The sequence below is a fragment of the Talpa europaea genome (assembly GCF_964194135.1).
Source record: "Talpa europaea genome assembly, chromosome: 2".
In the NCBI taxonomy this organism is placed as follows: domain Eukaryota; kingdom Metazoa; phylum Chordata; class Mammalia; order Eulipotyphla; family Talpidae; genus Talpa; species Talpa europaea.
The window spans coordinates 153514671-153539275 of record NC_140068.1 but is presented as its reverse complement, the minus strand read 5'-3'; the positions used below and the strand labels follow the sequence as shown (position 1 = coordinate 153539275).

At 41.8% G+C, this 24605-nt stretch overlaps 1 protein-coding gene across 1 annotated transcript in view; it reads right to left on the bottom strand.

Annotated features, from left to right (window-relative positions):
- MCUR1 (mitochondrial calcium uniporter regulator 1) overlaps positions 1 to 18878 on the bottom strand; it is a gene marked incomplete at both ends in the record, with an annotated part of 56177 nt that extends 37299 nt beyond the window's left edge. The window contains 8 exons of the mRNA XM_084259535.1: positions 388 to 441; positions 5724 to 5795; positions 6880 to 6921; positions 7770 to 7871; positions 8918 to 9021; positions 11006 to 11125; positions 15320 to 15350; positions 18684 to 18878. Of these exons, the coding sequence (XP_084115661.1) occupies positions 388 to 441; positions 5724 to 5795; positions 6880 to 6921; positions 7770 to 7871; positions 8918 to 9021; positions 11006 to 11125; positions 15320 to 15350; positions 18684 to 18878 (720 nt within the window). The remainder of the gene's footprint in view (positions 1 to 387; positions 442 to 5723; positions 5796 to 6879; positions 6922 to 7769; positions 7872 to 8917; positions 9022 to 11005; positions 11126 to 15319; positions 15351 to 18683) is intronic.
- Positions 18879 to 24605: the final 5727 nt, after the last annotated feature.

Below are 24605 nucleotides of genomic sequence, written 5' to 3'. Positions count from 1 at the left end.
TTTCATTTATTTGAGGTACTCAGAATAGTCAAAACCATAGAAGGAGAAAGCAGAATGTCTGTAACTACCAACTGGGGGCTGGGGAATAGGGAGCTAGTAGTATTTAATGGGTAGTTTCAATTCTGCAAGATGAAAAAGAACTCTTTGGATAGATGGTAGTGATAGTAGCACAATAATGTGAATGTGCCATTCAACTTAAAAATGGCTAAGATGGCCATTTTTATGTGTATTTTACTGTTTAAAAACCCCACAAAAACCCAAAAATCCCTACGACACCAAACCTGCATGTTTTCCTGCAACATTACATAATTACAAGTGACAGTAACCATGCCTGACATGAAGCAAAGGTGAGTAATTTTAGATCAAGAAGTCAATCTCATTTCTTACCAATGCCACCATTTCTGTCTTCATTTCCAGAAGCTTCCTTTCATTCAATGAATACTGGAAAAAACATGCAACACAGTTCAGAGATTCTAATGTATTCCTTTTGATTTCTCCTTAAAATATGCTGGTCTTAGTAATCCCCAAGGTTTCTTGGATTCCCCTAGTCATCACCTTTGAGATAAAGTAGCCTGCTTGCTCCGCTCTTTCAGATCTGCTCTTGAGGTTTCTTATTTGTAATCACTTATCACTCAATCTCAGATATTGGAGCTCCCTTTTGTCATTTTTCACCTCTCTCTGCTATGTTTTTCTCTTTTCAGCTTTTTACTGTGCTGTCTCTGTCCCGCACACTATTCTTTTGTGGGACCAATTTAGATGGATACTGGTTTTGAGAGTACTGGAAAAAGTTGGGAAGGATTCAATTTAAGGGCTGTTCCTGCATAATAACAAATGAATCTGGTCACAACTTGAGACTTAGACAAAAGATAAAGTTCAGAAAAATAGTCTCAAGAAGTAGTATTTTGTGACACAGACGTTGCCTTGTGATTAGAAAACACAAGGAAAACACAGATCCAACACACAAAGCCATTATACTGGTTTCAATTAAAAACAAAACACTTGGCTGTAGTCACAACGGAGCATTACTAAGGAACTGATCTTTGCTATTTATGTCTGAGCAAGGATTTAGTGCAATTTGTTGACACTGAAATAAAAATCAGACATATCTCCTTAGCAGTGAGCATTAGGATTTAAATGAACAAATGCAAATCTATATTGAAATGAATAGTTAAGGATTCATTAAATTAACATTGTTATAGGAGAAAAAGAAATGCATTTGGAAGTATCTATTAAAATAATTCATTTATTTTTATACATTTTATATCAATGTTCATTTTTTTTCCACAATATTTGCTTTCTTTCCTCAGATGTAGTCCCCACAGAATTTCCACCACCAATTCACCCATGTACCATCACCAGCAATTCCACTCCTAGGGATCTACCCAAAGGACACAAAAACATTAATTCAAAAGAATACCTCTACCCCTATGTTTATTGCAGCGCTATTTATAATAAGTAAGACTTGGAAACAACCCACATGCCCAAAAATAGATGACTGGATCAAGAAGATGTGGCATATCTGCACAATGGAATACTATTCAGCAATCAAAAAAGAAAATCTCATGCCACTTGCAACAACATGGATGGAGCTAGAAGGGATTATGCTCAATGAAATAAGTCAGAAGGAAAAAGAAAAAATACTGGGTGGTTTCACTTATAGGAGGAATGTAGGGGAACCAAATAAGGGGTCAGGGAAAAATTGTAACAATAAAAAAACACAATAAAAATAAACAGACAACTATAAGTCAGTGACATTGTGCAGTGATGGGGGAGGGAAAGGGATCAAAATAAGGGCAAAAAGAGCACAAGGGATTTTGGAAATATTTAGAAGCTTTCTAGGTATAAGACGTCCTCCTGGGACTACTAGGGGGGATAGTATCAAAAAAGTCACTGCTTAGAGATAATAATAATAATAATAAAAAAGAAAATCTCGACCCCCCCAATTAAAATCTAGTTGCAAGACCAAAAAATAAATTTCATTCTGTCTTTTAAGTCAGGGTTCCAGACAAGGAGAGAGCCATGCATCATATCACCACTAGAGGGCAGGGCTGGATTTTCTGCACACCTTTTAAACTCCAGTCTCTAACTGTACTGACTCAGTCACAAGAGCCTAAATCTTGACATTGTCATTATTTTTAAAATAATATCTCCAAGGCTCTGTCTTCCCTAAAGAAGTTTATAGGTCATACTGCTTTTGAAACTGGCTATATCACCACAGTTCATTGAACTGAACAATAATTTTATTAACCAAATTATTAATTTTATTAATCAAAAATGAGAAGTTCAATAACTCATCTCTACACATGGTAATTGCTGAAGTTACTCTGGAGTATAGGACAACAGCATATTAATATACCATTGTTCTGCGCTTCATAGTGATCTAAGCTTAGGATTACCAAGATCAACTTCTCAGCTAGGTTAGGAAATTCACTGGTTTTAATCCTTGATGACACCCTATATTTCCCAATCTCCTATGATATAGAAGAACAGTTAGTTAGAGGTTTCCTTATCAATCAGATAGATTCAGAATTTTTGCTAAGGACTCAACCAGTTAGGGCAAAAGTAGTCAAAAGAGATTCTCTTCTTTGAGATACCAGTCATATGCTAGTGATCACTAAGTATTTTTCAGATACTAGGTGATTTGGTCCTCATGTCTGAAAAATATTTTTAGATTAGAAAGACAGGTAACATAGGCATAACAATTACTTTGTACAATGAAGCTCAACTTAACTCTTGAAATCCAGAGGCAATTTCTAAATACAGTTAAGTATTTGTCTGAATTTCCAGACTAGGTTCATTTATCATTGCAGTACATTTTGGTTAAAAGCAAATTATAAAAATGAGAAAACAATGAATAATTTTGAGTACTCACTGTCTGGACATGTATCCAGCTCTGTGTTAGTGAAAACACCTTCTATGCCCTATTTTTCATTATGATGAGAATAAAAAGGGCATCTAATGTTATCAAATTCAAATAAGGTGTAAACAAAAAGACAGATGGGCTAAAAATAGCAACCCAACACATATCTTTATTAACACTTTCAGCTTATTTCACCCCTACTTTCTTATTTATTTATTTATTTATTTATTTATTTATTTATTTATTTTTTGAGGGATATGTTCATCTTTATTATAATTCTACTAAAAATTTTTGGTTTTCAATTTAAGGTAAAATTAAAATAATCTTTGCTGACACTCTTAAAACACATAAAATGTTTCATCTAATTACTATGTCAGAAACATGGATGGAAAATGTATTTCATATTCAGCTCTCTTAGCTGTGATTCGGTTAGTATTTTTTTTTTTTATGATTATACTAAATGTCATCTTATTTATTTTTTATCATTAATTATATATATATGTTTTACATCATTTTTCCTTTTTGTACAAGGCATGCTTTGTACACCTCTCAGGTGGAGTCCCCATAAAATTCCCACCACCAATTCCCATGTGCACCATCACCATTGTCTCTTGTGCTCTTCCCTCCCGTTTTGATCCTCTTCCCTTCTCCGCAGAGTGTCTCTGATTAACAGATGCCTGTTAATTTTGTTTTTTATTTATTATAATTATTTTTTTCCTGATCCCTTAATTGGTTCCCCTACATTCCTCCTATGAGCAAAATCATCCAATATTTTTCTTTTTCTTTTTTTTTTTTTAAGATTTATTTATGCATGCAAGAACTGGGGTACAGGCTAGAGGTGCGGGAGGTGAGAGGATTCACTAGAGACAGAATGGGGAGCAGACCAGGCGGATAGACCGAAGTACACTGCTGAGGGGAGAAGCAGCTGAAATAGGAGAGGTCTGCTGTAGCATGTGGGTCAGCTCCCTGGTGGCGGATCAAACTCGTGCTACAGTAGCTGTGGATTACTTCCTAGTGCTGATGCTTAACTCCTTATGCCACCAGGGAGGCCCCCTATTTTTCTTTTTCTTTCTTGCTTATTTCACTAAGCATAATCCCTCCCAGTTCCATCCATGTTGCTGTGAATGGCATGAATTTATCTTTTTGATTGCCGAATAGTATTCCATTCTGTATATATACAGTATTTTGTTGATCTAGTCATCTATTTTTCGGCATTTGTCACCCTCACTTTCACTGCAGCATTGTTTAAAACAGTCAACACACAGAAGCAACCCACGTGTCCACTGATGGATGCAAGGATAAGGAAAATGTCCTATATACACAACAGAGTATTACCTAGTCCTAGAAAAGGTGGAAATTTTGTCTTACAACAACATGGACGGCACTTGAGGGCACTATGGTAAGTTAAATAAGTCAGAGAGAAAAGACAAATACGGTACAGTCTCACTTACATGTGATTCTTTAAAAAAGGGGGAAAAAAAGCTCCCTGAGCGCATAGATAAAGAGAACAAATTGGTGGTTGCCAAAGGTTGGGGTCAGGGGGAAGTGAAGGAGAAAGTGATGAGGATCAAAAGGTACAGATTTCCAGTGATATAATAAATAAGCCATGGAGTGTAATGTACAGGATTGTGGCTACAGCTAATACAGTACTGCATATTTGAAAGCTGCAGAGCAGATCTTAAGCGTTCTCGTCACAAGAAAAAAACAACTGTATCTACGTATGATGACAGGCCTGACTAGGCTGGGGGTCATTTTGTGATGCATAGAAATATCACGTGCTGCACACCTGAGCTAATATAATGTTACATATGTCATATCTCAATGCCATAAAAAACAAAATTTAAGAAAACAAAGAAACGTTCGTATGAAAAAAAATGTATTTATAGGCATTACTTTTGAAAAGGCGAAGACAGCAGAGCTGTCCTCAGATCCTGAGTGTAAACCTGCACACACAGCTGCAGAGCATCTATCTCCATCAGCTTGATTATTTACAGCCCACATTTTGTCACCTCTTTTTGGTAACAAATGTAGAGCACTATTTTATTTGAAATTTCAATTTAGCCTAACTTACAGAATTATTGAGAATTTGCATTTTGAAACAATGCAATAAAGTCATTATGATTTCTCTATTAAAAAAAGACTATGAGGGCCTCCCTGGTGGTGCAGGGGTTAAGTCTCAGCACTATCAAGCTATCCACAGCCACTGCAGCAGGAATTCGATCCCTGGCCAGGGAGCTGACCCACATGGTGCAGCAGATCTCTGTAGTAGACCTCTCCTGTCTCACCGCTGCTCCCCTCAGCAGTGTATTTCAGTACATCTGCTTGTTCTGCTCCCCAACTCTGTCTCTGGTGAATCCTCTCACCCCCCCCGCACCTCTGGCCTACCCCCCAGTTCTTGTATGCGTAAATAAATAAAAATAAATGTTTAAAATTTTTTTTAAAGACTATGAGAATATATTTTAATCTTAAATTTCAGTATAGAACTTGAAATTAATAATCTAATATTATTCAAGCCAGATAATCAATTGAACTTTTATAAAATCAAGATAGCTGGAGGCTTAAGTCACCATTAAATAAAGCAAGATTGAATTCAATTTCTTTGTTAATGTCTAAGGACACATAATTTAGCATCTTGGAAATAAAGATGATTCAAACTTGACTTGACCCAGATTTTAATTTTCACGTTACTTTCGAAAGTTTAAAATTTAAGCCCGAATCCAAAACATAATTAAAAAAAGAAGCAGTTGTGTCTAACACTGATACACAGGTAAATATGGTACAGTACTTGCATATAAATGGCAACTTCATCAAACATTCCATCCTGTGAAGAAAATAGTTTTCTATTTTTAATAAAAGAACATACCAATTCTTTTACTCTGCTCTTTTCTAGATTGAAGTCTAACTTGGTATCTGTTCGGACTTTGAGCACTTCATCCTAAAAGGGCAAACAGAAAAGAGAGAAAGAAATCAAAAGTAAGAAATCTAAACCCCTGAAGATGTGAAACCTGCGATTGTGTCTCCACAGGCAGCAGAGAGGAAGGGCAGACACAGGGGCTTGTAGACAAAGGGGGGACAGCGACTGATGATGCTGGGACACTGGTCAAGCTACATCTGGAGTCTGTCCTGCCTCGGGACATACGCAGCTATGGCTACAAATCCATTTCTAAAGAGTTATCGTTGCTTTTGACCTCAGGATTCTCAATATAATTTCCTTGTGACATTTATGAATAAAGTTATTTCTTGGACAACTTTGGAAAGCAGAGATGGTCTCAGTGAAGTAAAACATTAATAGTGGTTTAAATAAAGCTTTCTTCCTGACAATCATGTAAACATCTTCCGTAATATCATTATCCCTTCCACTTCAAAAGCAATCAAACACCCAACATAGTAAACATTTTAAAACCACAAGTAATTAGCTAAAGATAACGTCTTCTAAGAGAATCCACAATGCTACTTTAAAAAACTTTCACTTTAAGATGCCCTGGGGCCTCCCTGGTGGCACAGCGGTTGAGCGCTGGGTTGCGAAGCTGCCTGCAGCCTCTGCAGGTGCCGGTTGGATCCCCGGCTGCTCCCCGGCCACCGGAGGAGGGTCCCACTTGGTGCGCAGACCTCTCCTGCCGCCCGCTGCTCCCCTCAGCAGTGTACTTCGTCCGTCTGCCTGTTCTGCTCCCCGCTCTGGCTCTGGTGAATTCTCTCACCCTCCCGCGCTTCTGACTGGACCCAGTGCATGTATAAACAAAATAAATAAATAAATAAAACATGCCTCTATTAAAAAAAAAAAAAAGATGCCTTAATTCTTCCCAGAACACAATTTCCCTAATGAATTTGGGTGTAGGCATCAGAAATTATTCATTGGCTGTGTTTTTAGCTAAATCTTCTAATTTGTACTTTTGAAACATATTACATACACATTTAATATGGAATTATGTTTTTAAGGACATAAAATATTTCTTATATTTATTATTAATAAGCTCATGTAATTACATAAAATAAACCAATAAACAGGATGGTGATCTTACCATTACTTGTTGTTTTAACTGATGCAGCTCAAGTTTCATTTTCTAAAAAACACATTAAAAAGAAATAAGCCAATGATATGTTTAGACTGTTGAATAAAAATATAAAGCTTAGTAATTAACAAATATGAAAACATTACTAATGCACAAATCCCCCCCACGTTCCACAGGAAAAGTGTCTGCATTAAGAATATAGTATTAATGGAACAGTTTCAGTAGCAGAAAAGATTATTTGTCGAGACAGGATAGTACTATGACCACATGTATATCCTCAGATCTGTTATGATTCATCACTAAGGTTACAAAAAATGGTAACACAAGTGTTTTTAACATATGCATTTGCTTTCAGAGAAGCTGCATCCTTTAATACATCCTTCAAACTTTCTTTTAACTAATTCTGCCTTAGCTTTAAGGGCAAGGTTAAGATCAAAAGGTAATAATTGCATTTCCCTTATGAACTTTAAATAGGACTGAAACAAAAGGCAAATACAAAGAGAGCATTTCTTTAAACACTGATCCCATAGGACATGCTTTGAGAAACTATGGGATATTTTATAGCAACACTTATTCATAATAACCCAAAACTGGAAACACTTCTAACAAAAGTAAGCATAAAATAATGAGGCATATTCATATAATGCTGTTTAGCCAATGAAAAAGAATGACGTACACTGTGGGACACACCATATGATTCCATCAGATAAAGTTCTGGAATAGGCTGAACTAGTCAAAGGCAATATGGCTTCCTCTGTGGGAGGAGTGACTACAGGGGGGCATGAGAAGGACGCCTTGTGAAAATTCATCAAAATGTACACTTGTGTACTTTTATGTGTCTATATATTTCAGTACCTTAATATAAAATAGTTTGTAAATATGAACAATTCTAATTTTACCTCATTTTCTGCTCTGAGCATTGAAAATTCACTCTTTTCCAAAATAATCATATCCTTTTTCACATTAGAAATTTGAGACATTATTTGCTGAAGAGTGATCTCCTAGGAAAAGAAAAATAAAACATATAATCTAGTCTAGTCTACAAGGTCCATCTCACAGGCCTCCCTGGTGGTGCAAGAGGTTAAGCACCGTACTATGAATCCACAGCCTCTGCAGCACGGAGTTCAATCCCCAGCCGGCCAGGGAGCAACCCACATGGCGCAGCAGACCTCTCCTGTCTCACCCGCTGCTCCCCTCCGCAGTGTATTTCAGTCAGTCTGCCTGTTCTGTTCTCTGCTGTCTCTGTTGAGTCCTCTCACCCCCCCCCCCTCCACATCTCTGGCCTGTACCCCAGTTCTTTCATGCATAAATAAATAAATCTTAAAAAAAAAAGTCCATCTCCCATCAAATATCATCTTAATAAGAGATTAGAAGAACATGAGCATGAGAAAAGAGGCTCAAAAAAAAAAAAAATTACAGGGCCTTCCCGGTGGTGCAGCGGGTTGAGCACCATGCTGTGAAGCTGTCTGCAACCTCAGCAGTGCAGGTTCGATTCCCGGCTGGCCAGGGAGAAACCCACATGGTGTGGTGGACCTCTCCTGTCTCGCCCACTGCTCCCCTCAGCAGTGTGTTTTGGTCCTTCTGCCTGTTCTGCTTCCCGCTTTGTCTCTGGTGACTCCTCTCACCCTCCTGCACTTCTGACTGTACCCCAGTTCTTGTATAAAAAAATAAATCTTTAAAAAAAATTACAAAATGAGGAAAGGAAAAGAATAAAACACAAGTCCAGTATCATCATCACGTAAACCACAGTCAAGAGGGGGGCAGTCCAAGCTGAAGAGCCCAGCACTGTAATTCTGCCCACATCGCCGTTATTAATGTGTGTTTGACTGGAACAGTTCTCAAGTAAAGTGACTTTATAGCACCATTCTGTAAGTCCACTAAGTAGCTTTGAAAAAATATATATTTTTTAATGACACTGTAATCACTTGCCTCTCAATTATGGGTAAAGTCACTAACTACTTTTCAACAGAAAATTATCTGAAAATATAATATACAAATAATGCCACCTTCAGCTTTCTTATTTGCTCAGGTGGCTGACAAAACTCACCTGCTGCATCTTGGTGACCATATCTTTGTAGACAATATCCATATTGGCATCCATGATCTTGACCAGGGCAGACACAATGATTTCTGCTTGTTGAGTAGTAAACCCTGAGCAAACACATAAAGATAATCACACTCAGGAATTCCAGATGTCAGAAAAAAAAATTGTCCATGGAGAAACATATTCAGGTGAATGTGTGAATTCAGAAGCAGAAGGAGCGCCTAGTGAGCAGAGGGTAAGGAGACTAGAGTCCTGGGTTGAGCGTGTGCCCCCATGTAACACGAGGACTTCTGACTGTACCCAGTGCTTGTATAAACAAATAAATAAAAATCTTAAAAAAAAATATACTTAAAGAGACCAAAAAAAAGACCTTCAAAGACCTATTCCTTCCACTTTACTCAAAGTCCTTTCATTTTCAATGTGTGGGCGATGCTCATCAAGAAAACCATTCCAAAATTTACCCACTAACATGATAGTGTTGTGTAGCTCTGGGGAACTGGAATTCGGAATACTTTCTCTTGTTTCTTTTCTGTCCTCCTAATTTTTTGAAAGTGAACATCTGTATGTTTTAATACTTTAATAAGAAGAATTCATAGTTAAACATAATTTGGTCTGGCAATTATGAAGAAGAGAATAAGAGAAACATGGGCCTTCCTGGTGGCACAGGGGTTAAGACGCAAAACTAAGAAAAACAGAAACAAAAAGAGAACTTAACACTGGCGATAAACTCCAAAGTCTGAAAACCTAAAACCCCCAATGGTAGGAAAAAGGGATAATAAAAAACTGACGTTAAACATGAAAACCTATTGAGTTACCAGATACAAATTAGTTTTTTTTGGAATGAGAGAACAAGACACAATCAGGGTGAGTGAGATTATAGACACATGGGGAGTTTTGTTAGGAAACACAGCTCTGGACCTCATCCTGCCTGACCTCATGCCAACCTAGTCATCTTAGATACCCCACATTATCACCATCAGCCTGAGTAAGCACCTTCACACCCTCGTGGGTCAAGGTTTGAAATCAAGAAAAGCAGAAAGTGCACATATCAAAATAGTGCATTTGATCTTTTAAATGTGTACAATTTTTGTCAAAATAGATAACACTTTTTTTGGGGGGGGGAGAAGGGAAATAAACTCCACCTCTTCATGAGAGGAAGGCTTGAGGCCACTGAGTTTACTACAGCCACCTCCATGCTGTCACACTTAGCAAATTAAGGATGTTTCCTTAATATCATGTAGAAATGCCCCCCTTAGCTTCAATGTCTTTCTACAATTGACTTCTTTGAATATAAGAACACTAGGTACACATACACACACACACACACACACACACACACACGGGGGGGGGGAGAGAGAGAGAGAGAGAGAGAGAGAGAATGTAAAAAGAAAAAGCAAAGCAGGAAGACTTCTGCTTCTCAACATAATTTTAGATGCCCTTCCTCTTACTTCGCATCTTCCCCTTTTAAGTTCTCGCTAAAAATCAAGTTTGAGAAACTGTAGAAATTATTATGCAGCATTTGACAGTTCTCCCAAAGTGCATTCAAGTAAATTATTTCACTGAATACTCAAAAGGATCCTTGGAATTCTTCTGACCATGAGGAACTAATATTAGTCTGAATATTAAAAATGTTAGTCTGGAAATTTTAGTCTGAATATTAAAAAACAAAGAATAAGGTGAAAGCATCTTAATTGCTGCTCAACTACCTACATTTTAATTCCACAAAAAAATTTAAAACCAAGATGCAGAGCGATAACATTATTTTTGTGCTTCACACAGTTGTTATAGAAAACAATCCTGAGTTTTGCTGACCTGAGTTTTTACCTACGACACTATATATCCATAGTGATGTTATAAAAATACACTTGATTGGAACGAAGAGGAAATGTGTGAAAAACATCTCCATTGTACTGATGAAGCAAACATTTCCTTAAAGAAAAAACAAGGGAATGAAAAAACCAGATTATTCAGAAGGTTATTTGCAGACTTAAAAGTCAGAAAGAGGAGAAATTAGATGAAATCTAATCATGACAGAACTCGTAATTTATTGTTCTCTTTTAAGGCAGGGAATGACCAATGAGTGGGGATTACCGTTTTCTTCAAGTAAGCACACCAAGGCATGGGTGTCAAAGTAGAGCTTCCTGCTCCCAGAGGCGGTGAACTCTTTCCTTTTGCGCTCCAGCTGCAAGCACCCAGTAGTGAGGCTCAGCTCTAGAAATGCAAAGGCCAATAATGTTCAAAACCAAATCTAATGGCAGAAAAAAACAACTTAGCACCATGAAAAAAATATGACATACCCCCCCCAACCTATTTTTTTTTTTACAACAGCTTTGTTGAGGTCTAATTCACATAGCCTACAACTCACCCACCGCAAGTGTGTCATTTCATTTAGAATAGAGTTGTACAACCATCCCCACAATCAACTTTAGAACATTTCACCACCCCAAAGCGGACTCATCCCTGTTAGCTATCACTCCTTAATCTCCCTAGTCCACCACCCCCAGACAACTGCTGATCTACTTGCAATCTCTCTCTCTTTTTTAAAGATTTATTTATTCATGCATACAAGAACTGGGGTATGGGGCCAGATGCTGGGGGGAGGGTGAGAGGATTCACCGGAGACAGAGCGGGGAACAGGACAGGTGGATTTTACTGAAATACACTGCTGAGGGGAGCAGGAGAGGTCTGCCGCGCCATGTGGGTCCCCTCCCTGGCCTGGGATGGAACTCATGCTTCAGTGGCTGTGGACAGCTTCACAGTGCTGTGACTTAACTCCCCGCACCACCAGGGAGGCCCCGACTTGCAGTCTCTGTGGAGTCGCCTACCTGGGACATTTCATAGGAACAGTATCACAAGGCCTGTGATGTTTTGTCTGGCTTCTTTCACTCGGAGTGATGTTTTCAGGGTTCATCATCTTGCTATACATGTCAGTACTTTATTTCTGTTGTTTTATTGCCAAACAACATTCCATTGTATGGACATGCCATTTTTTTTTGACCTGTTCATCAGCTGAAGGACACTTGCGTTGTTGCCACATTTACCTATATGAATGCTGCTCCTACGAACATTCATGTATATGTTTTTGTGTGAACACGTTTTCAGTTCTCTTGGGTACACCCCTAGGAGTGGGACTGCTGCATCCTACTGTAACTCCATGTTAACTCTCCGAGATGAAGCCTTCCAAAGTGCCTGCACGGTTTTACATTCCCAAGAGCAGTATATGAAGGTTTCAGTTTCTCCACATCCATAACAACACTGGTTATTATCTTTTTATCCTAATGGGTGTTAAGTGGTATTTCACTGCAGTTTTGATTTGCATTTCCCTGATGGCTAATGATGGTGACCAGCTTTTCATATGCTTATTGGCCAGCTGCATATCTTCTTTGGAGAACCATCTATTCAGATCCTCTGCCCATTTAAAAACTGGGTTATCTTTTTTATTGCTGAGTTATAAGTGCTTTATATAGTCTAGATAATTCCCTTATCATAGATATGACTTGGAAATATTCTCTAACATTCTTGGGTTTCTTTTACTTTCTTTTCTTTCAAAGATTTTATTTATTTATGCATACAAGAACTGGGGTACAGGCCAGAGTTGAGGGGGGTGAGAGGGTTCACCAGAGACAGAGTGGGGAACAGAACAGGCAGCCTGACTGAAATACACTGTTGAGGGAGCAGCGGGCGAGTCAGGAGAGGTCTGCTGTGCCATGTGGGTAGCTCCCTGGCCAGGGATCAAATTCATGCTGCATTGGCTGTGACGAGCTACATAGGTTGCATCTTAACCCCTTGTGCCACCAGGGAGGCCCTCTTTTACTTTCTTGATGGTAGCTTTTGAAGCACAAAAGTTTTTAATTTTAGTGAACTTCAGTTTATATTCTCTCTTGCTCCTTGTGCTTTTGGTGTCATATCTAATTGAAGTACACAAAGACATATGCTTTGGCTTTTACATTGAAGTCTTTGAATCACTAGAGTTAATTCTTGTATATGCTATGAAATGGGGGCTCAACTTCAATTTTTTTGTGCATGGATGACCAGCTGTCCCAGCACTATTTTTCTCCATTAAACTGTCATGTAACTCATCAAAAATTAGTTGACTATAGGGGACTCCTTGGTGGCGCTGGGGTTAAAGACAGTGTTATCAAGCTACTGCCAGCCCCTGCAGCACTAGTTCGATCCCCAGGTGGGCCAGGGAGCAACCCACATGGCTCAGCAGACCTCTCCTGCCTTGTCCGCTGCCCCCCTCAGCAGTGTTTCAGCACACCTGCCTGTTCTGCTCCCCACTGTCTCTGGTGAATCCTCTCACCACCACCCCCGCACCTCTGGCCTGTACCCCAGTTCTTGTATGCATAAATAAATAAATCTTCAAAAAAAATAAATCAGTTGACTATAAATGTGAGGCCTTAGCTCCGGTTTCCCATTCTAGCCTGTCTGCCCTTATGGCAGTGCCACATTTTCTTGATTATCTGTAGCTCTGATGTAAATTTTGACTTTTAGGATGGGAGTCTGCCAACTTTGTTCTTTTTCTACATTGTTTTGGCTTTCTAAGTCCCTTGCATTTCCATATGTACTTTAGATCAGTTTATCAATTCGGTGATCTCACTGAACATATTAGCTCTTATCATTTGTATGAATTCCTCAGGGTTTTCTATATGCAAGTTCATGTCACCTGAACAGTGACAGTTTTAATTCTTCTTTTTCAATCTGAACACTTTTCATCTTCTTGCCTGTTTGCTCTGGCTAGAACTTCTAGTATAGTGTTGAATGAAGTGGTGAGAAAAGATATCCTTAATCCTGACTTTAACAAGAAAGCATTCTGTCTTTTGCTATTTAAATATATCAGCCACACATTTTTCAGATACCCTTTAACAGGTGAGGCAGTATCCTCCTGTTTTTAATTAGTTAGGGACACATTTTGTTTTGAATCATGAAAGGGTATTGAATTTTATCAAATTTTTTCCCTTTAAGATGACCACGTAGTTTCTCTCTTTTATTAATATGTGCATTATATGAATTGATTTTCAGATATAAGTGAACATGATGTTCCTGGAACAAAAGCCTGTTTAGTTATAATGTCCACTCCTTTTTATATATTGCTGGATTTGGTTTGCTAGGATTACTGTATTTTTACACATAATAAACACTGGTTTTTTGCTTTCTTTTCTTGGGATGTCTTCCCAAAAGTCTACCTTTAGAGAGATGTGCTCTAACACTTTGTATATTGTAGTTTCTATGAATTTCTATTTAGCTACACATCCAACTCATTTTGTAAACTTGTTTCAAGGCAGTCATTTGAAGAAGGTAGCATAAGAAAGCATGACCTAATTTATTTCATCAACTACTAAGTTTTAAGAAAAATTTGGAACAAGCACAATGCCAATTTCTCATTATTTCAAGAAAGGTCATTTAAATAGAATAGCTCCTTATTATCATACTGAAACTAAAAAAAAACATTTTGAAAGCAAAGGAAAAATAAAGAGGCAAAATATAAAATAACTTTCATTTAAATCTAGCAAACAAAGCTATGAAAATCTTGCTTTTTTCCCCACATGCCATATGTTGTACAGGAGTGGTAGACCTGTCACCTACTAACAAGTTTAAAGATTTGCTCAAGAGGTTTCCTAGGTGACCAGAAAGACACTTCAGTTAATCAACTGCTACTCTTAATCCTTCACTACTAGAGGCTCTTAAAGGAAGTTGCAAGTAAGCAAAAGCAAGGCATGGACAGGGCCCTGCTGAGCCCATGCTTCTCCCTAAGCCCACAGCAGTGATTCCCAACCTACAGGCAACTTGGAAAGAGTCAGCGGCTGTGAGCATCAAGGTAAGTGCAAGAGACTGAATCATCACTCATTGTACCAAGCAGTATGCAGACTAACAAAATTTAAAATGTAATGACTACTGTATGTCTGTGCTTAATGGTAAAAATGGGCCCTTAGATCCAAAAAACCAACAGCCTTATAAGGTTCTTGGCAAAACAAAGCTTTGAGCCCACACTTAGCCTTTCAGCTGTCTTTCTAGCCGCCTAGGCTGTTTCCTGCACTTTCATATCTTGATACGCCATCCTTCAGCGTGGTTTGCCCTCCTTTCTCAACTGGTGAATTTTAAGTATTGCTTTTACTTGTCTTTTAATATTCTGACAACTTGCAAAGCACCCATGAAGTTCTGGACACACATGCTACACTGTATGGTTCCCTCTGCTGTCTCCACCCAGGCCTGGGGTGGGGAGAAAACGTGACTGCTGTTCTCTCAGTGTTCTAGTCCAGCACACACAGCTCCTGCATGGCAGTGACCACACTATTTCCCTGTCTGTATCACCTACTAGATCAAGATCTTTTAGTTATTTTTTTGCCATTAGCATTATCAGAGGGCCTGGCACACTGCAGGTCAGAATTAATTTTTCAGATTCACCTGTACGACTTCTAAGATCTGCACGATGAGACTGTCAGGAAGAAAATTTGAGATCAACTCCTTTCCTAGTCTTCCCTTTTCACATAGATAAGCTCGCTGGAATTTGGTACCTCTTCTTTCCATTCCATATTTCCAGTCCTGGGACAGAAACTGGACTTCACGAAACGAGGCCCTGAATGCCTGACACAGAGCAGACCTGGCTTGAGACACAGGGTGGGTGAATAAGTGACCGAATGAAAGAACGCACCTCTCAAGTGCCCCCTATAGTCTCCTTACTCATCCTAGAACTGCCTTGGACTGTTTCATGGAAACTGGAAACATCTGAGTTCAGACCTCACAAAGAGTGAAGGGATTATTCTAGCTCCAAATTCCTTGTTTCTAAAAACCAAGTAATCATCTGACGTACAACACAAATTCCACCTCTGTACACACACAAAACAAACCATCATAACCACTTTCTAAAGAGGAGCGAATTCCGATTTAGACATGCAGGTTTCCTTTCCAAAATGAGCGAGATTTTCAACAGTAAGCTTATTTCAAAATGCTGCCTTCTAAAAAGTGGAGAAAAGGGCTGGCCACTTCCCACTTGGCATTGCCGCTCCTGCGGAGAGGGTGACTGACTGCAGCCTCACCTCAGTCAAAGGGCAAACCTGAGGACTAGGGCTCGGCCATTCTCTGGCATTCAGAACACCTCCTTCTCTATCAAGAAACAAAACAAGGTCCGGGAATTCCCACTAATAGCCAACAAGCAAGTAAACTGAGCTATACTAAAGTGTAATATGTAATTCTCTTTTGGGGAGACTTTCAGCATATCAAAAGCATATTAAAAATACTAACAAGGGCCTCCCCGGTGGCGCAGCAGTTGAGCGCTGGGCTGCGAGCAGCCTCTGCAGCAGCAGTTCGATCCCCGGCCGCCAGTGAGGGTCCCACATGGCACCCAGACCTCTCCTGCCGCCCTCTGCTCCCCTCAGCAGTGTACCTCGGTCCCTCTGCCTGCTCTGCTCCCCGCTCTGGCTCTGGTGAATTCTCTCACCCTCCCGCGCTTCTGACTATACCCAGTGCTTGTATAAATAAATAAAAAAATAAATCTTAAAAAAAAATAAAAAATAAATAAAAACACTAACAAAAGAAGCCTAAAGTCAGCCTTCGACAGAAAAGGAAACCAAGTTAAATTCCTATTCATAACATCGCACTGCGTGAACAGTCCAGTGAAAACCCTGGGCACAGAACAAACCACTAGGCTGAAAACATAGCAATGATCAGTCATTTACTGCTGGTGAATGGGCATATGGCCTTCCTTACTCTCTGTGTTCTCCAGTATCGATACATCCCGCCTCACTCTGCATGACTCCGAAGAATCAGATCACTCGTTCGAGATGAATCCAATGGTGCCGCCTTGCTGGTACAAAATCAGAAAACTAACTGACCGAAACTCAGAAAACTGCCCCATAATCTAGAATTATGAGAAATTCAACCACAGGTCAACAGGTCATCAAAAAAAGAGCAACAAAAGGCAAAGTGCAGACATAAAACCAAAGCCATCTCTAATTCATAATTACTGCAGGACATGGGCAGAGTTAAATATTCATCTCCCACCCTTTGTATGTGAGCTACCTTCACCTAGTGGCCCCACCAGTTTCTCCCCCAGAGAGTGAACAGTATTCTTGAATTTTATGCTGTTAACATTTACTGGGCATTTCGGTTAAGAAAGATATTTTAAAAAACAGCCATCAGTTTGATTCCTGATGGACTTAGACTTCCCAACGTGGTATTGCTAATGTTTGCAAATAAAAAATAACCCAAATGTCATTTTTATCACTGTCTGCTGTCTAGTAAACAGAGCCTGTTGACACTTCGGTTTCAATCAGGGCATGTGATTAGCCACATTTCCTTTTTTAATCAAATTGCACCCCCTCAATGAAACCTATTCTGATGACTGTAATTAAATTCATGACTGGAGCCTGTGCCACTCACGGAAACCTTTAACCCGTGTATATTGTCCCTTATCATTTATCACAATGTGTAAATTACAAATATGTATACATACATAATACATAATTATTTCTGTAAACTAAATGCAAGCTATTCATGTTTGCATAAATTATATACATTATATATTTACAAGTTCTGTATATGTATAATAATCTTAAAATTAATGCTTGCATAAATTATATATATATTTACAAGTTCTGTATATGTATAATAATCTTAAAATTAATGTTTGCATAAATTATATATATTATATATTTACAAGTTCTGTATATGTATAATAATCTTAAAACTAATGCTTGCATAAATTATATATAATATATTTACAAGTTCTGTATATGTATAATAATCTTAAAATTAATGTTTGCATAAATTATATATATTATATATTTACAAGTTCTGTATATGTATAATAATCTTAAAATTAATGCTTGCATAAATTATATATAATATATTTACAAGTTCTGTATATGTATAATAATCTTAAAATTAATGTTTGCATAAATTATATATATTATATATTTACGCTCTGTATACGTATAATAATCTGTTAAAATTAAGGACCAGGAAGGAAAGGCTTCTGTTAACTATTATAACCCAAGCGCCTACAGAAGTGCCAGGAGACACTGGTGCTCAATGAATGACTCCCTCAGCGTCTGAAATGAAATTGTAAACCGCCCTTCGTTCCCCAGGGCTCGGTTCCTCCAGCTTCCCGGCCTCCCGCACGCCCTTCACCCGGGCGTCGCCCCAAGCCGGGCACCGACACAACGAGAGCCCCGGCGGGCGCGCACCGCCCCTCCGCCCAGCACGCTCGGCCTCCCCGGCATCCCGCTAAAAATTTGCGCCCAAACCTTGGGACTTGGGCCTCCCGGGTGGCGCAGGGCGTTAAGCACAGCCCTGGGAAGCTGCCCGCAGCCTCTGCAGCACGGGTTCGAGCCCCGGCCAGGGGGCTACCCACACGGCGCGGCAGACCCCTCCTGTCTCGCCCGCTGCTCCCCTCGGCAGTGTATTTCAGTCAGGCCGCCTGTTGTGCTCCCCGCTCTGCCTCTGGGGAGTCCTCTCGCCTGCACCCCAGTTCTTGTGTGAATAAATAAATAACCCAAAACCTCGGGACTGACTTTCCAGCCCTCCGGCTCCTCCCCGCTGTCCGGCCCGGCGAGCCGCGAAGGCGGCGCCGGACAGACAGACCGACCTCGGGCCCCGCGCCCCGGAGGGCCGGCGCCCCGGGCTGCCCCTCTGGGTCCCCGCGCCCGCCCCGCGCGCCTCCGGCCTCACCTCTCCTGCAGGCGGCGCGGGGGCCGCGGCCCAGCGCGGGGGCGCCGGCGGCCCCGGGGGCGCCCGGGCCGAGCCCCGCCGCGGGGCCCGGGGGCCCGGGGGGGCCGGGGGGGCCGGGGCGCGCGCGCCCCCAGTCGGCGAGCGGCCGGCGCGGGGCGGGCGGCGGCGGCAGCAGGAGCAGCAGCCGCGGGGAGGCCCGCGCCGGGCAGCGGGGGCGCAGCGCCCCGAGCCCCGCCGGGAGCCCGCAGAGCAGGAGCCGCCCGGGCCCGCCGCCCGCCGCGGAGCCGCCGTCCATGCGAGGCGCCCGGGCCGCGCGCACAGGCCGAGGCCGCCGCGGGGCGCGTGGGCGGCGGCGCCGCACCCCCGGCCGGGCGGGGCGGGGCTCGGGGCGGGGCTCCGGGGCGCGGGGCGGGGCGCGGGCGCGTTTCGGGGCGCGCGGGGCGGGCCGGCCCGGGCGCGCCTGGAGCTGGAACGAGCTGGAGGCGGCCCCGACCCCGCGTCCTCGCTGAGGCACCAATCGCCCGGTGCCCTGGGGAGGCGCGAAGCCCCGGCCCCCCCAGGCAGCCCGGGGGTGGGGGGGGGGGGCACGAGCTCCCCGGGTCCTAAGGCCCCGGGTGCGGCGCGGGGGTTCCTGTGAGGAGATTCTGACAGGGCCGGGGTGCGCGAGTAAATGGCTCCTCAGGGGGAAAAGTAAGTTTAGGGCCTTTGCTTCTGGGCTCCGGCACCGTCGACCTGAGAAACCCTCGATCTGGGAATTCCAGACCCGGGGCGGGGCGGGGCGGGGCGGGGGGTCAGACGCGCTGCTGACGAGAAAGGGCGTTTCACACCAGCCGGGTGCAGCTCGGGAGCAACGGGAAGGCCTGTCGCGCCACCACGGTGACTGGGATTGCGGGAACTCAGGAAACGCTCTTTTTTTTTTTTTTTAAAGAGTTATTTATGCATAAAAGAGCTGGGGTAAAGGCGGTGTGTGTGTGTGTGTGTGTGTGTGTGTGTGTGTGGATTCACCAGAGACAGAGTGGGGAGCAGAACAGGCAGGCTGACTGAAACACACTGCTGAGGGGAGCAGCGGGCAAGTCAGGAGAGGTCTGCCGCGCCATGTGGGTGTCTCCCTGGCCCCCCAGGGATCGAACTCGTGCTGCAGAGGCTGTGTTTTGCTTCCTAGTGCAGTGCTTAACCCCTTGCGCCACCAGGGAGGCCCAGGAAATGTTCTTTTAACGAATAAATGAAACACACGAGGCACAGGGCAGGAGAAACAAAGCAAAAGGGCATTGTTCTTGTTGTGCGGAGTTGCTTTCCTGCACTCCCCTCTGTGCACGTACCTGATGGACAGAGAGTGTGTTTGGAGCCATAAGCCACCTGCAAAGTGCCTAGGAGAAGAGCAGGCAGAGATAATTGACTTATCAGGAGTTGTGCTAAAATTGGACAATCTTGAGGGCACACATCCTAAAATTGGCCTACTTCAGTGGGTAGGTAGATGGATGGACTGGATAGCTATTTCCCCCAGGGAAAATATCTTAGAATCAAATTGCTGAATCAGATGTAAGTATGGTTTGACTTTATGGAAACTGCCAAATTGATTTCCAAAGTGACTCTACACCTTTGTTACTCTAAGCAGCAGTGGATGAGAATTTATGTCTTCCATATATTCTTTTAATGCACATTGTCTTGGTGACGGCTAATGTTGGTGTACATTTTCATGATTTAAAAAAAATAATATTTTGAGTGCTAAGTGCATTGATCCCATGTAAAGTATAGTGCCTGGTGTATAGTTGGAATGTATGTGAGTTGCAATTACAATTTTGATAAGACTTTTCCTTGGATGAGGCAGTGACAAGTGTTGCTTGCTTTCCAAAGCATCTTCTTTGTTTGTTATTTCGGCACCCCTATATTCCATGGGGAGCCACTGTCTGCTATTGGTCCTTGGGGTTTGTATGGGCCAACCTTTCTCTAGGTCACAGGCATGGACCTGTCATCTAATCAGAGTGAGTGAGCTCCAGCTTTAGGATTTTTTAGAAATATTGGCAAGAAGAAGGTCTTACTGTGATTTCTCACTGTAGCATTTCTAACCTCGAGCTCCTCGGACCCAACAATAATGCCATTATGGGAAAAAGCAGACCTGCAAGATGAAGAGAAGGACTCCTGGTTCTAGCTTAGCCAATAAAATTGGCATTTATTTTATTTTTTAAAGATTTATTTTTTTTAAATATTTATTTATACAAGCACTGGGTACAGTCAGAAGCGCGAGAGGGTGAGAGAATTTACCAGAGCTAGAGCGGAGAACAGAACAGGCTGACTGACAAAGTACACTGCTGAGGGGAGCAGCGGGTGGCAGGAGAGGTCTGTCACACGATGTGGGACCCTCGCTGGAGGCCGGGGATGGAACTGGCGCTGCAGAGGCTGTGGGCAGCTTCGCAACCCAGCGCTCAACTGCTGCGCCACCAGAGGAGGCCCCCAAAATTGGCATTCTAATTTATAAAAACAACAAACTATTTGTTTAAACCAGTTAGAGTAGACTTTCTGTCTCTTACCATGACTAAACCAGGAGTCTAGTGGATGGGAGATACTAGATACAAGAATCTTATGGTCAAAGTGTTGGGGGGAGAAGATGTCCTGAACAAACTCCACAAGCAGGTTTTATGGACCCCACCCCCACCCCAGACCAAAGAGAACCAAAACACCAAGGACTACAAATCCCATAATATCATCACCACCGAAGGGAGGATGCTGGGAACTGGGGCTGGAGTTAAGCAGCCAGGCTTGGTGTATAACCAGGTATGTGGGCCTTGGGGGTGCTTGGGTTTTTCACTGGCTTTCAGTGTGCTGTTAGGTTTCCAGCTCAGCCAAACTGGTAAGACACATTCACCAATTTATCTCTCTTTCTCCCTGAGTTATTCCTTTCTTCATTTCTCTCTTTGGTAAATAAATCCTTTATTAGCTTTTTGTGTGTGTGCCTGCAGTTGAGTCTCATTATAAGCCCCTTTTAAGAGCGCCGGTGAGGACCCACAGTAGGCCAACCCATTTAACTTGGGGTTGCCCTGAAAGAAAAGTAGAAAGTATCAACTACAAAAGACTTCAGGCAGGGACCAAACAACCCTCAGATTCATGATCTGACAAAGTGGACTGACCAAAGCACAGTCTTCCTCCTCCTATTCTCTCTGCACCTCTGTGCTGCACCTCCCATGACCAAGTGGACTCACAGAGCAGACCCCTGAGACCACCATGAGAAATCTCACTGGCAGCACAAATGCTGAGATCCTAGGAGGAAAGTGGAGGATGGCTAGAGCTATCTCTGGAAGAGGCGCGGGGCCTGCCTTGTGGGCACTTACCAGGCGGTGACAGAGAAGGCAGTGCTTCGTTATCCTGCTGCAAAGAATAAAAAATAAAGATAAAACAAGGCACTGGAGCATGCCTGGCTGTGACCTTTCAGGAAATCACCCCACTTACTTGGAAGCATTACCAGGGAAGATTAGCTCCCACTAACCAATGAGTTCCTCTCCCTAATGGGAAAGCAGTGAAGGGTAGGAAGAGTGTTCGGTTTCTGGGTAGCGATGGTGTAAGCACACCCTACCCCGTCTCTCCACTGCAGCTGTAAACCCTGGAGAGGATGCAGAGAGCAGGTATTAAGGGCTGAAAAATGAGTGTGAACAGGCAGATCAGTGAAGAAGACAAAAATTCAAAGTGAACTGATGTTGAGTTTACTGAGTGTTCCTCCAACCTGCACTGTGAACCCAGAATTCTAAATCCAAGAAAAATTCTGTCAGAATGAAACTGAAATGAAGATATTTTAAGATAAGGAAAACTAAGACGGTTTGTTGCCAGTGGACTTGCTCTAAAAGAAATACTAAAGGAATTCAGCAGATGTAAGAAAATGGTACCAAAAGGAAAACTTGGTATTAGAAATGGAGAAAAGAAATAACGAATATCTATTATGATATATGGTAGATGGTTCTTCTGTTTATTCCTTAAAATTTGTTTAGTGGTTGAAAAGCGAAAATTTTAACGGTGTCCGATGGGGTTTTCAGTGTGTATTGAAATAACATGTAACAGAACTACACTATAAAGGGGCAAGAATAAAGAGAGCTATGTGGAAATTTAGCTATGAAGTGCTGAAATGGTAATTTAAGTAGATTTAGAAAAGTTAAATATCTATATTGTACTCCCTAGAATAATACACAATCGATCCAAAGAGATAAAATCAAAACACACAATAGAGTGGTCTCCCTGGTGGCCTAGGGGTTAGGTCTTGGTGCTACCACCGCTATGGCCTGAGTTCGATCCCCAGCCAAGGAGCTGACCCACGTGGCGCAGCAGACCTCTCCTGTCTCTCCCTCTGTTCCTCTTAGCAGTGGATTTCAGTCAATCTGCCTGTTCTGCTCCCCACTCTGACTCTGGTGAATCCTCTTACCTTCTGCACCTCTGGCCTACACCCCAGTTCTTCTATGCAATAAAAAAAAGAAAATGCACACAGAATAGATAAGTTGTAAAAATAAAAAAAATGTTCAAATAGCTCAAAAGGACATTGAAAAGAGGAAATAGAAGATAAACAGAAGAAACTGAAACTGAAATACAATGATAGACTTAAAATCCAAACACTGATCACTATAGTTGACCTTTGAACAGCCCTGAGGTTAGAAACACCAACTGCTAACACAGTTGAAAATCGAAACATGACTTTTGACACCTCCCCAAACCTAACTACTCTTGCCTGGAAGTCTGACTAACAACAGATGGTCGATTGACACATACTTTGTAGATGTAATACACATTGTATTCTTAAAATGAAGTAAATGAAAGGAAAGAAAAGAAAATCATAAGGAAGAGAAAATATACTGTATTTATTTATCCTAGAAGTTTACATAGTCTATTTACAAGAAAATCCTTGTATAAATAAGTCCACACAGTTCTATCCATGTTGTTTAAGAGTTATCTGTGCATTAAATACAAATAGCCTAAGCCAGGAGTCAACAAAATTTTTTTAAAAGGTCAGATATTACATATATTTTACTTTACAGGTCAAATACAGTCTCTGTTCATATTCTTCTTTGTTTCAAAAACAGGTGGTGAGCAATATTTGGCCTGTGGGTCATCTTTACTAAACTTTGGTCTAAGCACACCATTAAAAAACATGGATTGTCAGAATGGGTTAAAAGTGAAAGAAAAAAAGGGCCTCCCTGGTGGCGCAGGCAGTTGAATGCAGTGCTATGTTGTCTGCAGCCTCTGCAGTGCCTGTTCGATCCCCGCCAGCCTCGGAGCAATCCACATGGCGCTGCAGACCTCTCCTGATGCGCCCGCTGCTCCCCTCAGCATTGTATTTTGTCAGTCTGCCTGTTCTGTTCCCCGCTCTGTCTCTGGTGAATCCTCTCACCCTCCCATGCATCTGGCCTGTACCCCGGCTCTTGTATAAATAAAATAAATTAAAAAAAAAAAGTTCAAGAAAAAAGAAACCCTGGACTAACCATATGCTATCTACAAGACACTCATTCCAGTTATAACAATAAAGGTAGGTTAGAGGGTGAGGAGGGAGGGGGTACACCTTCTTAGCATTCCCCAGGAGGTGGAACTCTCGATGGAAGAACCTCGTAATGTGCAATGAGATGGGAACTTGAACACAGTGGAAGGAATTCTTCCTTTTCGGACTCTTCCCTTCCACGGAAGTCAGATTTATGGTGATTTTAGCATTTAAGAACAGCCCTAAAATGGAAATAAAGAATGCCTCTGAGTAACACCAGTGACCCTGACCAACCCTGAGCAATGTATGACACAGCTAAGGCCTTTGGACACACATTTGGGCCTGCTTATCTCATTTCACGTATAACATAAAATACATTAGCACTCTCCCAATGTCGTCAGATAGGAAACAAGCCAGGAGGACAGAGAAATGAACTAAGTGCAAGGTACAGTAAGAAAGGTGAGTGACAACACAGCTGGCGCTGGACCATATGATGGTGAGGTTACCCACTTTCTCCTGCCTGAGGGTTTCAGTCTGTACAAATCTCGAAGACATTTCTCTTTAAGCTGTAGA